General features: G+C 46.4%; 3 protein-coding genes across 3 annotated transcripts; 1 reads left to right on the forward strand and 2 right to left on the reverse strand.

Moving 5' to 3' along the window:
• The first annotated feature begins 1,420 nt into the window (after positions 1-1,420).
• LOC101780522 lies at positions 1,421-3,003 on the forward strand. The gene has a single exon (XM_004964089.2). It carries the CDS (start codon positions 1,535-1,537, stop codon positions 2,717-2,719), a length of 1,185 nt encoding a protein of 394 aa, XP_004964146.1. The 5' UTR covers positions 1,421-1,534; the 3' UTR covers positions 2,720-3,003.
• A 129-nt stretch (positions 3,004-3,132) lies between these two features.
• Positions 3,133-7,170, reverse strand: LOC101769051 (GDP-Man:Man(3)GlcNAc(2)-PP-Dol alpha-1,2-mannosyltransferase). Its single transcript, XM_004962959.3, has 7 exons — positions 6,813-7,170; positions 5,512-5,798; positions 4,860-5,046; positions 4,628-4,696; positions 4,338-4,531; positions 4,141-4,250; positions 3,133-3,666 (listed from the first exon to the last, which is right to left on the reverse strand). The coding sequence occupies exons 1-7, from the start codon at positions 7,104-7,106 to the stop codon at positions 3,422-3,424; spliced, it is 1,386 nt and encodes a 461-aa protein (XP_004963016.1). The 5' UTR covers positions 7,107-7,170; the 3' UTR covers positions 3,133-3,421.
• A 1,977-nt stretch (positions 7,171-9,147) lies between these two features.
• Positions 9,148-13,799, reverse strand: LOC101769457 (BTB/POZ domain-containing protein NPY4). Its single transcript, XM_004962961.2, has 5 exons — positions 13,569-13,799; positions 12,546-12,877; positions 11,517-11,586; positions 10,078-11,274; positions 9,148-9,978 (listed from the first exon to the last, which is right to left on the reverse strand). The coding sequence occupies exons 2-5, from the start codon at positions 12,605-12,607 to the stop codon at positions 9,403-9,405; spliced, it is 1,905 nt and encodes a 634-aa protein (XP_004963018.1). The 5' UTR covers positions 12,608-12,877; positions 13,569-13,799; the 3' UTR covers positions 9,148-9,402.
• Positions 13,800-16,012: the final 2,213 nt, after the last annotated feature.

Here is a 16,012-nt window from a genome sequence, read left to right on the forward strand (position 1 = left end):
TACCCAGCAAAGATCACTTCACTAGTAAAAGATAGAATTAAACAACAACAATAACAAATCATCAATGGTTTAACAAAACATCCAATCCCTCTCACTAGATCTCCTTGTCTCCCTCCATAATCCATATGTTGAGCACCAAAACTACACAATGCTATAATTAGGGTTGAAAACGGTTAGGATATATCTCGTTCCGTTCTATCCCGTTTTCTACATTTTACCAACTCGTTTTCTTATTTTCGAACAAATTCGGATTCGGTACGAAATATGGGATGACAAATACGAAATTAGGACGAACACGGTTTAGCTGTTATCCTATTCGTTTACATTTTTCCCGCTTTTGGTCGGGATATCCTGTTTTTCCCTATTCGGTATATCCTATTTTTCTACATTGAAACTGAATCATGCCGATGCTGACCTCTGTGCTTGCTCGGCCACTCGCAGCGCCACTGCTCGGCCTCCTGCTCGCACGCGCCAACCTGCGTCGTTGACTCGTTGCCCTCCTGTGCGCCTTCTTATCTCCTTGCATTGTGGCTGGCCTGTGCCAGCAGCCTAGCGCATTCCTGCTCGCACCATGGGGGAACAACTAGTAGCTAGCTGTGGTTTGTGGATGGCTGGAGGCTGCAGCTAGACGAGGGGGTGGCGGCTAGATGGATCTGGACAAAGGCGTGGAGGCTAGTGAGAGCTCAAGGGTGCGGATCGAGGAATCAACGAGTGGCGGCGGCAGCCTCTCGCATGAGCATGACGCAGAGCTTGGTCTTGGGCAACTCAGGTAGGATTGGAGAAATTGTGGGGATGACCAGATACAAGGAGATTATTGTAGAAGTTTGTTGCCCCAGTGATTGTCGGCCTTTGTAGGTGGGTTGCTAGCCATCTTGCTTTTTTTTCTAAATGGAAATCCAGTCTCAAAAAAAACTGAACAGGAATTGATTAATTATCACATATGCTTATTTATTTAAGACTTTGTGCGATTTTTCTATGACGAAAGAAGTGAACTATTTCTACTGGTTATGTGTTTATTGTGTTCGCGTATAGGATTGGTTGGATGAGCCGTGTACAAACGTGTGAAATCATGTACTTAGTTCTACGGGTCAGTGTTCCCGTTTTGCTTTTTCGTATTTTGATCGCTTTCGACATGTTTCCGTTCGAATCAGTTCGTTTCCGATATCCCGTAAGTTTGTGTTCATTTTCGTTTCCAACCTTTTCGTTTTCAATTCCGATTTCGTATTGAAATGTAAAAGTAAAAAACGATATTAGGGTTATCCCGACCGATTTCGACCGCTTTCATCCCTAGCTATGATCCATCATTCAGCAACAAAGACAACAACAATCAAACAACTTAGATTACACAAATACACACCACAAATACTTAATGCACAAATGAGCTGCCATGAACAATCAACGCAAGCAACAAAGAGACCTCATCTTCTCTTGTCTCCACTGCCTCCTCTCCTCCCCTATAAATTCTACTGATCTTGCTCGTCATCGATCGATATCTCCTCTCCTCACTCCAAGCTTAGCTCGATCGACTGCTTCCATGGCGAGGAAACGCAAGGCCTCCGACTCCGTCGAGTTCGAAGATGGCAACGACGTGCTCATCAACTCACCACCACCGTTGCCGTCGACGGACGCGTGGGCGTCGGTGGCGGCGGCGGCCGCGGCGGCGCAGCAGCAGCGGGGGAGGAAGCGGTTCGTCGGCGTGCGGCAGCGGCCGTCGGGGCGGTGGGTGGCGGAGATCAAGGACACCATCCAGAAGATTCGCGTGTGGCTCGGCACCTTCGACACCGCCGAGGAGGCCGCCCGCGCCTACGACGAGGCCGCCTGCCTCCTCCGCGGCTCCAACACGCGCACCAACTTCTGGCCGCGCCCCACGCCGGCGGCAGCCGCCGCGCATCCCGTGCAGGTGCAAGTGCAAGTGCAACCGCCACTGGCAGTGGCTTCGTCGTCTCCGGCGCCGGCTCTGCCGTCCAAGGTCACCAACCTCCTGCTGCTGCGGCTCCGGGCCCGCAACCAGCAGCTCTTCAGCGCCGCCACCGCGGCGCAGCATGAGGCCGCGCTGCTCCCGGGCCCGCTGTGCGCCGATGAGCCGTACGGCGGCGGCGGCGGCGAGGAGTGCGCCTTCCATGTCGACGACTTCTTGAGCTACGACAGCGGCAGCAGCGACGGCAACAGCTCGCAGGAGATGGAGGACGAGGAGGAGGAGGAGGAAGAAGAAGAGCTGGACTTCCAGTTCATGGACGAGCACGCCGCTGGGTGCGAGGGCGGGCTCTGCTCGCCGTTCGACGTGGTGGCGGCGGAGCTCGGCGGCGCGGTGGGGGCGGCCGACGGCGGCGAGCCGGAGTCGGAGTCGGCCGTGCAGGAGCTGATGAGGAGGAGGATGGACTACGAGAGGAAGATCTCGGCGTCGCTCTACGCGCTGAGCGGCGTCTCGGAGTGCCTCAGGATGCGCCACGGCGCCGGCGTGGGAGATCAGCTCACCGGGCTGAGGGAGGCGTGCCGGAAGAAGCAGCGAGATGCAGCCCAACAGCAGCAGCAGGAAGAAGAAGCACCATCGCCGGAAGCAGCAGAGGATGGCAATGCGGCTCAAGAGGAGTGTTCTGGCGGCAGCGGCGCCCCGGAGGCGGCAAGCTCCTCGTCATCATCTGAGGCGAGCGACGGCGATGGCGATGGCGATGGCGACGAGCTGCTATGGAGCTCCCTGGACTTGGCTCCCATCTGCTGAATTGCATGGTCTGTTCAGCGTAGAGATTGTGTGGTATTTTTTGTTACCTGCATGGCTGATCACTAAGATAAGATCAGAGGCCCTGGTGATAACTTGCTTACCCATTTGTTTTGTTCAAGAAATAAGTTCATCAGTTGCGTGAGAGAGAAAAATACTGTGGGTGCAAAGAAAGAACTATACCGGAGATGTAAAATTCTTGGTATTCATGGAACATCATGTGAAGACTCATTGACAAATGGAGCCACTGAAATTCTTCGGTGATCGAGGGCCCACCAGTCAGTGGTGCAATTTCACAAGAATTTGCTCAGGACGAAGACGATGTACAAGAATTTGCCCACCATTTAGTTTCGCAAATATGAACTTCAAGTTTGAAAGAATAAACTTAACAAGCAACTGAAGTAGTGCTAGAAAGATTCAGAAGAGTGGCCATGATCGCCACTTGGCAACTGCTATGTTGCTATTATCACCACACAAAGTTAACATGTCATTTCTGTGTCGATGTCCTGTACAGTAGTGGTACACGAAGCAATGTACAGTAGAAGCATAGCACTAAACAAAGTTAACGAAGCACATACATCAGCAATCTGGAAAAAAGCTCAACAAAATTCTGCCGGTGCTATATGCAAAGCAAATCCAGCTTTCCTCACTCTATCATGTAAAACTTGTTAGCGCTTTCAGATTGTCAGAGGAAACAGCAGCTCGTCAAGATTCCCTCAGTAACAAAATTGGGCGGACGGCCTCAGTGAAATCTTCATGGAACCTCTGTCCTGAAAATCTTTGGGCACGCTTCCGTGATGCAGCTGCCATTTCTTGCCTTTCTTGCTCTGACATCCTCAAGACCTTGATAATTGCATCAGCAAATTCTTCTTTCTCCGAGGCTAGAAATCCTGTTCGATGGCCGTCCTCATCAAGCACAATGTCCATCATTGGTCCTGCAGATTTATGAGCTGCAAAAAGTACGGGGGTTGTTATGTTTCCAAAATGCACCTATCAAAGTTATGACTTATCCACCAATCTTCTTACTGGTGACATCAGAAAACATGTGTGCCTAACCACTCCTGCAATGGTGTTTGGTTCCTGACTTTTTGATGTTCAGAAAACATGTGTGCCTAACCACTCCTGCAATGGTGTACTCAGATGTGGATTTGATGTTCAGAACAAAATATCATTTTTTTCAAACAATTGCAATTTAAAACAAAACCCTTTGAACTAGGAACGCATTCTACCAATACTATCCTTGGGGAGAATGAAGTGGAGGACATCAACTGACGATCAATAAGTTACTCAGGCAGTCTTTTTTTTTTAATCAAGGCATCCCCCATTCCCATTCCCATAGCAATAGAAATTTCCAAGTTTGCTTACACAAGCAAAGGAGAAAGTAGAAAGCAAGGGGGGGATGAGATACTCAGGCAGTTACTCACCAATTGGAATAGCTCCAGCTGCCATATACTCAACAACCACTATTCCAAAATGCTCATCTGTCATTGAATGTAGCCCAGCAATGGCACCTCCAAGAAGCTGTACCAAGTCCCTGTAAGTACATGAACATGCATGTTAATTTTGCATTTAGCAAAGAACATGCATAGTGCCAAAATTTTGTACAAGGTTGAACGCATACATGTAAGAGATATCCTTGTGGAACTCCACTAGCTCATTTATGTGTAGCTCAATGGCTCTGTCCTTAAGCTTTTGTAATCTTTCCAGATCCTCTTTATTTCGGCAACTACCAACAAATTGAAGCTTTGGCTTAGGAAATTCAGGATCTAGCCTTGTAAGAGCAAGTGCAAATGCCTCCAGCTGAAGACCGTGGGCCTGGTGGAACAGCAGGATAAGTGCATGTTACTCTGAACTGGGTGGATGGTAGATGCGGCTGTACTAGAAACATGAAATAATGTTAAATTGGCATACCTTTTCTGGTCGGAACTGTGCAACTGATATAAAAACAGGTGGTGTTGTTGATCTTTCCAGGGGAAGCATCTGTTTCATCCACAAAATGTTTCTAATGAGTAACAACAGAATTGACTCTATTTAATACATAATGGGTTGGCATGGAAATAATACTATACATCACAAAATAACTGATTGATTAGGATTGGTACAAAAAAACATAGCAACATAGATGGCTGGATTCTAGACATGCCTGCAGAGCAGAAGTGTCGCATGGAGGGTACACCCTCTTAGTACGCTCTGGGATCTTCCAGATATTAATAATATGGGATTTCGTCCACGAGGAATTAACCATCACAAGATGTGCACATGAACCCACCAGACCATATAACCAACTGAATATGGTATAGTAGAGGATTTTGCATCGTGACAGCCAAATGCTACAGTCAAAAGAATATACAGTTAGTTTTCATGGTTGATATCATTGCACAAGGACAGAGAAGGATACCAGAATCAATAGTATACAGAGCAAGAGAGATAATTAAGATCTGATATGCTACAGAAGGAAACTGCAAGACACATTTAGATTATCAAAACCAAACTTAGTTGATCCATTTAATTAAATAGTGCACATCGAGTGGCCAAAAAAAAGTTCTTAATCATTTATTGCACAATCGTATTAGTCCATGTAACTAGCATATCTCAAGTAGGAAAGAAACATGTATCAGTAAAGAGAAAAGGACAGATGAAAAGAATCAGGGGAACAGACATGGAGAGCTGATACATATTTGGTCATTAAAACACATATCGTAAGATTTTGATTTCCCAGATACAACAATGCACTGTGGTTTGCTGAGTTACATATATATTAGTTGACCAATAAGAAGAACTGAAGTTATGCATACCTTCCAGCTATACGAGAATTGTTATTGTACATAGAACTGCGCTGCTTAACACGCCCAATCATATCACAACTGATTGTAGGGTAATGAGTGTAGGAGATGACTTTGCAGCCAAATAGTAGAGCCAATGGGTATGTAAAAGCATAGCCACTAGTATCAAAGTAGAATTGGGGGGTAAAGTTGGTTAGAGCCTCCCATGCTAGATAAACTGAGCCAAGACTTTGTCCAATCATTGTAAAATGGGGATATGTGCTTGCTTCAATCCACTTTCTTTTATTCAAGTGAACTACCTGAAAATGCAACTGAAACAATTTAGTGATCGTGCCAGTATGTCACATCTGCTAAAACAATTATTCGCTAGTTTTGCAAACACAATAGGAAAAATGCAACAGTATACACTCATATGAAGAATAAAAGGTAACACACATTTCCCTCATTCCAGGAGTTAATAAAGCCGTATATTGCATTCTCTTTATGCTAAAATGACACTCGAAGATGTTTAAATCTCTGCAACCGATGCGAACCGACACAAGGCAATGCAACCGACGTGAAACTCAGTTATAATTCAAAATTCAAGATACAGTAGGCTTCTTTTGACTAGATTTGGCATCATTCTTGTTTCGCATCACCATGATTCTAGTTTTATCAACAGTGTATTCAGACTAGGGATGTAACCACATTTTTATAATGAGCAGTCTCCACCAAAACCAATGACTACCAAGGTCTAATTCTATGTTTAACATAGATGCATTTATCCAACAATAAAATATACAAGAACTAACCAGACAATGGCCATATACAGCACCAAAGGCTCAACTTGCAGAGAAACAAGTTAAATTGAACATACAGCAAAAGCTAACAACAAAAGCAAGGCAGGGAGCTGCGTCATGAACCCTCACGATCCCAAAAATGCTTGTTCATACCACAATTTTGCTAAGAAATATTACCAACTCAAACTACAGAAACCTATTTAAGGAAGTGCAGCAGGAAATAGTAAGATTCATGCAGTGCTCTCATGCAAGAAAAATTGAGGCAAGACAATCCAGTATGATTCAGGGTCACAAGGTCAGTAACTACTAACTAAGCATGTCTTACTCAATTTCTAAAGTGGCGCAATGCACAACTGAAACAGACACTTTGTTAATTCAGATCATAATCAACAAGAAACGACTAATCAGCCGCACTAATATCAGTCATTTGAACTGAATCAAAGTAACTCTGCAGGACAACAAGCAGCTCGGACCGCCAAGATCCAATTTTTCACTGCGAGGCACAGACCCCGATCGACCGGGCCGCAGTATTACCTGTGGAGGGCAAAGGAGGCGGACGCCGAACCGGTCGAGCGCGCGTGCGGCGAGGCCGTAGGGCGAGGCGTCCGCGTCACCGGTGAAGACGGCGCAGGGGAGGCCCGGGCGGAGCTCCTGCACGGCGCGCACCGCGCACCAGAGCACGCGCTCCCCGCCGCCGCCGTCGTTGGTGTACGGGTGGAAGAACCCCGCGGCGGGGGTGGGCTGGCGGCCGAGGTGGAGGCGGAGGCGCCGGAGCGCGGCGGCGAGGAGGACGGAGAAGACGGCGGCGAGGCCGGCCAGGATCGCCATGGACGCAGCGCGATGCGACTGCGACACTCGTTGGGCTCGGTAGGTAGCTTTGGGATTGGCTCGTGTTGGGCTAATAGCCCATGGGCTCAGTTTGGAATTCACTCTGTCGCTAAAAGATCGTTTTCGGCTTTTCGCTATGATTATTCATTCGTTTGAAGAAGGTTAAGATAACTTGTGAATGAATATTTGGTGGCACGTCCGAAATAAGGTCGAATTTTATGCGGGTAAATGATGAAACTGTTTGCATTGTTTCGTTTTGGTTCCGATTTCAAATATAATGTATTTCATCCGTCCTAAATTATTGATCATTTTGTCTTTTCTATATTCATATTCATATGTGTTTGTATGGGCACCATTTTCGATTTGAGCTTGTTGTTCTTGGCTTCTTGCCGAGGCCCGATTGCAGTTGTTTTCTGCTTATGCGTGCGTGTATATAGGAAGACCATCCTGATCTTGTGGGTGAAATATGGGTGGCCATGCAAACTTGCCAGAGCTTGGTGGCGACTTGCTGAGGTACAAGTGCACGAGCAACGGCAAAACCTGCGCCTTTCTGGGTTGATTCTTCCTCGAAACTGCTAGGACTCGCACGCTTCGATTTGGGCGCTAGCGGTCGGACGGTCGGACCGTTACCAACTGATTGGTGCATGCATGGCCCAAATTCCGGAACATAAAGCAATGTTTCAAGCAACATCATTAATACACCTCCTATGAAAATCGGAAAATTCCCTCCGCAACATCATGCAATGTTCCAAGCAACATCAACGTCATGAAAAAAAACGTATCGGACAATCTATCAGTTCATTGCAACATGAGAAAATATCATCCGAAACAATGAACAATAATGTTTGCAACATCCATGTATGAAAAATACAGCTTTACTCTTACTCTTCCATCCGATTTTAGGATAGAAATTTCGACTGTGAAACATCCAAAAATAGATATTGCATCATCAAAAATATCAGTTGCAACATGGGATAAAAATAACCTTGACCGAATCAACTATTGTAACATCCAAAAAACACAATTGCAACATCTCAAACCCAGATTCAATCCACCGCGCCACGCTCGCTGATGTACCTCCGCACGACTTATCTCTATCACAGTGACTCAGCAGAAGCTTGCATCACTGTCAAGGTTGAGGGCGTCCCCAATGGAATTAAGACCATAGAGAGGAAAGTTATGCGGGAGGAGCGGCTGCTGAGGCCCTAGAGTAGTAAAGCCAAAGAGGAGGGCGCCCGCGATATTGGTGAGGAGAGGCAGGTTGCACAAGCTCCTCCCACGAATCGACGAAGAAGGGGAAGAAGGGGATGAGGAAGGCTGGTGTGGCGCTGATTCGTTGTGGCTCTTGCTACAGGGAGGCCATGGATAGGTCATGGAAGCTCCTTCATGTCATTATGGTGATTTTTAGTGGCCAAAGGACAGGGCAAGATAGATATGATGGGAGCTCAGATGGCGACGGAGGAATGGATGAGAGAAGAAGAATGGCATATTGTATGGATGAGTTGAAGCCACGTCGCCTTAAGAAAGGATGGGTGGGATGGCTCAGTCGTTTGTTTTAGAAAGGATGGGTGGGATGGCTCAGTAGTTTGTTTTGGATAAATACGAGTCTTGTGATGGAGCGTCCGATGTCGTCATTTCTATGGGATGTTGTGCGTATAGCATTACCGATTCTACTTTCCTCTCGTGGAGACCCTATCCGTTGGATAGGGATGTCAAAATTGACATTTTTCTTATCACTTTAAAACTTGGACCATCGATAACTAATTAACTACAAATTAAACATAGGAGTAGTTATTTATGGAATACTTGAGTGCTTGAGGCTTTGTCCTAAATCAAATTTATCAACTTTGATCAAGTTATAGAAAAATATAATAAAACATATACAATAGAAACAAAATGTAAATTCAGGATGACAAATTCCATGATAGATTTATAATGAACTAATTTGATGATGTAGATGTTGGTGCATTTTTATATAAACTCGGTTACAATTATAATAGAGAAACTAAAGATAAAATTAAACGGATTACATTTTACGGACTTAAGACAAAACGGATTACATTTTCGAGCAATTGTTTTTCTTTTTAAACTGAAATCATATTCCAACCTTCATACTGCTACGAGATCTTACATATGATACATCTCTAGTTACCAAAATTACACCTTTTCTGCGATTATAATGAACAATATATTACACTAAAACATTTCTGTGAGGCAAATCCAATCCAAAAGCTCGTGTGGTAACAAAACCATCACTCCCAAAAAAAAGAAAGAAAAATATACAGTCACTGAGTCATTATGACACCGAGTGCCTCGTGATCCGTGACGGCGTTGACTTGGTCTCCTCCAGGTTGACCGAGCCGGCGGGGCTCTCCGACGTGTCGTCCGACCCGCTGTTCTCCCCGCTGCTCGCCTTGCCGGACCACAGCTTCCCCAGCACCCTCTTCGCCGGCGCCGGCACCACCGCGCCGCCCTTCGACTTTTTCTTGCCGCCGGAGCCGTCGCCTCTCTTGCTGGCGGCCAGGCTCACCGACCGGAGAGAGCTGGCGTCGCCGCCGGACGTGGACGTCGGCGCGCCAACAACGCCGGCCCACTGCTCGTCCTCGGTCGCCGTCGTGGTCGCGGACCTCGAGCTGCCGCACGAGGTGCCGTCCTCCCTGGGCAGGAGGAACGAGCGCGCGTCGGCAGACGGGACGGCGGCTGCGGAGGCCGACGACTGCCGGACCTGCTCGAAGAAGAGGACCTGCACCACCACGCGCAAGGGGAGGCGCTCGTTCTGCACGGCGTGCGCGCTCGCGTCGGCGGACAGCTTCTTGCAGTCCATCAGCGCGCACAGCCGCTTCTTCTCGCTCTTCGACAGCCCTGGATGCTCCTGCATTTGCAGACCATTCAGCATCTGAAGTTCTGAACATGCTGCATACTGAAATGCAGAAAGATATGGTGCAGAATTGCATAGCATAACTGTACATACCTTGAGGTAAACGTCAATAGCGCGGTAGAGGGCGTCGTGCACAGGTCGAGACGCGGGAGGCACTGACTCAGCGAGCGCAATGAACTTCTCCAGAGGAAGGCTGGGGTCCTTGGAGATCTCAGAGAGATATCCGTCCACCAGCTTTGCGACAATCGCCACCTTCGAAGAGCCGGAGATGGAAGCGATCAGGTTGTTAGCTACATCCATGGTGTCATCATCATCTTCCTGCAACTTTGGCTCACTCACATCTTTGTTGTGCAGCATGAACTCCTCCAGTATCGCTGTGACCACATCGACATTGTACATTGCGTCATTGCTGGAGTCTGCAGGTATCAAAAGATCCGAGGCCGAAGCTCTGTCCAGCTGCGTGCCAATTCTCTTGATCAAGTCGTTGCGGTAGATCTCACCGGACCCCAGCAGGCATGAAGCTCTCAGCAGCTTAAGAAGGAGACCACAAGAGACCGAACCTTTCTCGGTTGGCAGCAGGGAGATGATGGTTTCAAGAGCGGCACAATGCTTCGTGCAGTCAAGCCCATTGTTGATGGCATTGTCCAGGGAACTGAACAGCCGGCGACAAGCGTAGGCTCGCAGCGCTTCACCAATCACATCGCTGCTTGTCCTCCCCTTGGCCTTGATGGCCAAGATGACCTTCTTGTACAGGCACACCTCAAGGTCACACAGGTCCTCCACCCACCAGTCTCTAGGTACTGTCTGCTGCTTCCTAACGCCGTTCCAGTGTGAATCGAGGCCACTCTCCGATGGAAGCTTCTTCCTGTTGTAGGTGTATGACCAATCAACCTCTGATGGATCCATGGAAGCCTTGGAGGCAATGGAATCAACGCAGTGGTTGATCACCTTCAGGTTCTCTGTCCATTGCTGAAGTGACTTTGTCGACTGCAGCACAATGATCGAGTCCTTCCAGGTCCGGAATATGCTTGCGGACAAGAACACATCGATCTTGTAGATGAGGTTTCCCTTGTCAATTGTCTCGAACATCTCAAGGTACTCAGCTGCACAACGGGCTGCGAGGACATTGTAGGCGTTGAGCGTGACAATCATACCGTAGCAGAACTTGGCGCAAATTTCAAATGCCGCAGGACCGCCAGGGATATCAGAGATATCTACTTCGTCATTGCTTTCATCATTTGTTGAGGCCACCAATGTTTGTAAGCGAGAACTCTTCGACAAAAGAGGGAACTGTGTGTATTTAAAACAAGACACCTTATCAATCACAAGTTCACAGTTATGGAGCCAAAGTTATTTTGATTTAATTAATGGCATACAGAATATCTGATCCTAATAAATCATGTGTAAAGAACACCTATGCGTTACTATTTTTCGATTCAACAGAATGCAAAGAAAAGACATTAGAGGCTGAAGGTTTGAATCTTAGTTTTGTTGTGTTAAGAGACTGTACAACTATAAGATTGAGCCTGCACCTTGTGAAGATAGAACTTGACATCCCCCACAGTGATAACAATATCTGTTGCCAGCTCAGTTGTAACAAACCTGAACAGCATTAGGATCATATCAAATCAGTAAATTGAGGAAAGTCAGAATATAACAGTAAAAAAAAGCGTCTGTGATGAATGCACAAGGTAAAGTTAGAATGATAAATGGAATGAAATTCCAGCCACTAAATTGGCTACGTGTAAGAAAAGAAGCAGCCGTTTTAGCCTAAACAAAGTACCAGCAAGAGCACAGCAATAAAGTGAGGAAAGCAATTCCTGAAGGTTGCCCATGCATGACAGGTATAACATACCTAATCAAACCGCTAAGTGGACCAAGGAAAATGATTTGACAACAAATCGGTAACCCAAAAGGTTAGGGAAATTATAGAACATCTTTCTCCAAATGGACCACACGGCCATCAATCAACAACCCTGTAATCTGACAGATGTAACACTAAACAGCCTCTGAGAAAAGGTGCGCCAGGAGATTGGCACATGCTCGTGAGTATTTAGAAACCTGAACACAGATGCCATTGCCAAAGAATAAGAGAGATGCCTCCTGTAAAGGAGATCAGTGTAGATGGAGCCTTTTAAGTGCCATCATGAGACTCACTGCTTGACAGCACAAGTACTCGCTTTCAGAGAGATACTCTTTCCGGTGCCAATCATAGTCGGTTGGAAAAACAATGCAAATGTTTTAGCGCCAACTCAGTTACTGTATTAGATACACCATCTCTAGGAACTAGTAAGATTGTTCAAAAAGCTTGGCTAACTGACAACTGACATTAGCAGTACTCCCAGGCTGTAAACATGAGCTTATACTATAGCAAACATATTCAGTGAATCAAACCAAGAATTGGAGGAATTAGATAACTCACAAACTATCGTTTCTCCGACAAAGATAAGAATTCAAGTGAATCAAACCAACAATTGGAGGGATTAGAAATTCAGAACTAAAGCAATTCGTATCTTTATGTTCTGTAAACTGTAAACAAGAGAAGGTAAGGACCACTTCACCTGATGCTGTTCCCATCTGTCTGAAAGACATCCGGCTTCGATCCAAGCTTCATGTACTTCATCTTGACACGCCAAGAGTGAACTGAACCACCTCTCGATTTTTCCCCCCTTGCTGCTCTCACTCCTCACTCCACACCAGACACCACGAAATCAGAACCAAGGATCACCAATGGCCATCAGCTTCAGAGATCCATCTAGTCGCTGGCGTCCCCTTGCTCCATGGCGAAGGAACCCAAGTAGGCGCTCTCTAGATCGGCGAAGTATTCAGCAAATCTCGCCAGGCTCCGGGTCCAAGAAAGCACGCGATGGCCGACCCAGGAATCCGAGGGCTCCTGCAAGTTGGATCGGATCGGGGAGACGGAGTCAGAGCAAGCGGTGGCATCCTGGGGGTGAGAGGTGAGGGGACAGCGGGAATGGAATAATCGCCGGGGAAATGGGGGATGGGGGGTGCAGGGCGGCCGGCACGGCGGCGTGGGAGCAGGCGCTAGTGAGGCTGGAATTGGAATCTTGTTCAGGTTGCAGTGGAGAAAATAAAAACCGCATGACTGGGAAGGAGTAAAAGGCTGCAAAAAACAGTTTTTTTTTTGTGTGTGTGTGGAAGAAGGATTGCAAACGTTGTTCTCTTGAACCGAGAAGCAAACAATTTGATTTGTATTCTGAACTTTTGTGTGGAGGGAAACGAAAAGGTTTACTCAAATTTGAGAAAAAGAACGCGAGTGTGGTTTTTTTATTAAAAAAACAAAATGTGTGAGAAACTTGGGGTGTGTCTTCAGAGGAGATCAGGCAGACAAAGATGTAAGGATTCAAGAAAACAGGTGATGGCTGTAAAAAACCGTGGAATGCAAGAAAAAATTGGCTGAAAAATACACACCACTACTCCAGACAAGTTAGGATTAGGAAAGAGTGATTGAACAGAGAAGAGAAGGGAAGAGAAGCTCCATGCCATTACCAGGCTGATCGGTTCGATCAGATTGCACAGGCTTCATGGGGAGAAATGAGAGGAACGCAGGTAGGAAAGCTTACCGGCTCCTTGGCCTCTGGGTCGAGGAGGAAGGATCGATGGCGACGAAGGAGGAAGACAACTGTTGTGTGCTAGAGCACCTGTGCGTTCGTGTGTGCTTCTCCCGGGGACAAACTGACTTGACTGACGAAGTGTGCGTTGCTTTGCTGCTACTCCAATGCAAAGGAGTGATGATGGAGTTAGTTTAGCTTAAAAAGCTGCTGGGGTGAGGTGGTGCCACCCAATGGACTTCTCTGAGAACCCCCCCCCCCCCCCCCCCCCCCCCCTCCCTTTCTCTCCTTTCTTTTATCCATTTTTTGCCTAAAATTTTCCAATTATTTTTGCAATAACTTGTTCAATAGTATTGGATTTTTTGTGGCAAAATAAATTATCTAAAAGCAATCAATTTTGCATCCAAACTATTCTCTGAAGAAAGATAGAGGGATGTACATTAAGTTGAGCCAGCTCCAGAAACGTTGAAAAATTTGCGCACGGACTGCATGCATCAATAATTCTGGGAGACAAGCCCATGCCGCGACAGATGAATGCAAATTTGGTGTCGGGTATGTTCATGATATCTCACATTCGACTGACAGGGAAAGGTTTAGGGGGGATTAAGAGCCGTCACTGTTGCACTGTACTGCGCCAATAATTGAATCGCATTACATGAGGTGAGCAGTGTACTAATAAAGTGATCGGCCGTGATGGTCAGTAGCCGTCAAGGTTAGGGCATCAGTTTATTTGTTGCGTTCGTTTTTATTTTTATTTCTTGCGAGTAATTGCGTTCATTATATTGCTGACCATCAGCCCATGCGATCTTGCAGGTAAGCAGAGAAATTTGGGTCGAGAGCTTTCTCTTGATGCATGGTGAGCTATATGCTGTCAGTGAAGAACAATTGAAACGAGAAAACTGCAGCCAGTTTCAGAAAAGAAGTGAAAACATGTGAAGTTGAAGGATAGAATCGTCAGTCAAACCACCTGATGTAGTGCTAAAGAAACATTTGCTCCAAGATCATGTTGGATAATCTCAATGCTCCCCTCTCCTTTTGACCAATGCAAGATATACACTTGTTTACATCTTCAGTTGCTGATTCAAGTCTTCACCAAGACCGTTTGCCAATCAACCTTTCTCTAATATTTTTCTTTTTCTTGCCTCTTATCCATTCAGTGTCGGGCGTCTAGGTTTGACTAGGAAATTAAATACTTTTTCTGCGAACTAGGAAACTAAACATATGGTGCGTCATGCGAATAATTACTGTTTTTCTCACTGCAGTTGCGTCACTGACATCATACCAATAAGGAGAGCTCTTCTCCCTGTCTTTTTTTTTAAAAAAAAAGAATAAGCACAATGGCGCTTAATTATTAGTTAGTAAGATGTCATCATATCCATCGCCTCCTAACGTTTTCTAATCATGGTTTTTAATCTTTTTCTTAAGCATACTATTTTTATTGCACCTGTGATCTAATACTGATCAGGCTATCTCACTTCAACTTTCCTGGTCCCCTTCCCAAAATCTATTCTGCTTTTGCTTGGTCCCCGTTCCAAACAGTGCAGGAGTAGCAAAATACACAGTAGAGCATGGTTACTCTAGGAAGAGATACTGTATGGCTTTCTTCTTCTTTTCGAAAAAAGGGGTGGAAAACATACAATAGGCAGATGAGGTGGCAGCAGTGAGATTAAACAAACACCAAGTACAAGGCTTTCCCCTTTACATGCACTGTATGTTATGGAATGCATCAGCAACTTTCAATCTGTCACACCATGGACCTTGAGTTCTTTAGACCTTGACACATGGTGCTGACTCCCCCACCTTGTGATGAGGAATCTCTCCATTGTTTTTGTGTACTACTAGCCCTCTACATGTGCATCCCTCTCTGCATTTCTTTACACTTGTTCTGTGTCGCAAGATTTGGAGATCAGCATCGACTGCGCAGGCAGGTGCATGTAGCTGTAGGTGCTCGATCTAGCCGTCTAGTAGGATTCTTGCACCTGCGTCTTCATAGGCTCACAAGTTCCAATGGCCAATACCATGCCAGCCCCACGTAGATCTGTAGATCCATCAGCATAGTAGTATTTTGCACGACTGGCTGTGGCCGTCCAACCGACCAAAGCCGCCATGGATTCGCAATCTGGCATCCTCTGACGAAACTGATGCGAGTTCAAATCCTATTTAAGAGATTTCCTAAATCCTGCAGAAATCTGAATCGCAGGTTGGGCACTGATGATCTGAATTCTGAACTCACTGATGGCACAGTGCTGCTGCAGAGAGGAAGAGCTGAGCTATGGTGTGTGTGTCCCATGTCGAGCAGACGAGCACGACAGGCATCGCCCACCCACTTTCTCGTGTGTCCAGTCCAACCATGGCTCGGCACTCAGAAGCTCAATCAGTCAGGGCCCTGTCCTCAAAAAGAAAGACTGATCTGACTCGTGATCGATCTGGACAGCTTTAACCACGCACTCCACAGT

This window comes from Setaria italica, chromosome III, assembly GCF_000263155.2.
Source record: "Setaria italica strain Yugu1 chromosome III, Setaria_italica_v2.0, whole genome shotgun sequence".
Taxonomy (NCBI): domain Eukaryota; kingdom Viridiplantae; phylum Streptophyta; class Magnoliopsida; order Poales; family Poaceae; genus Setaria; species Setaria italica.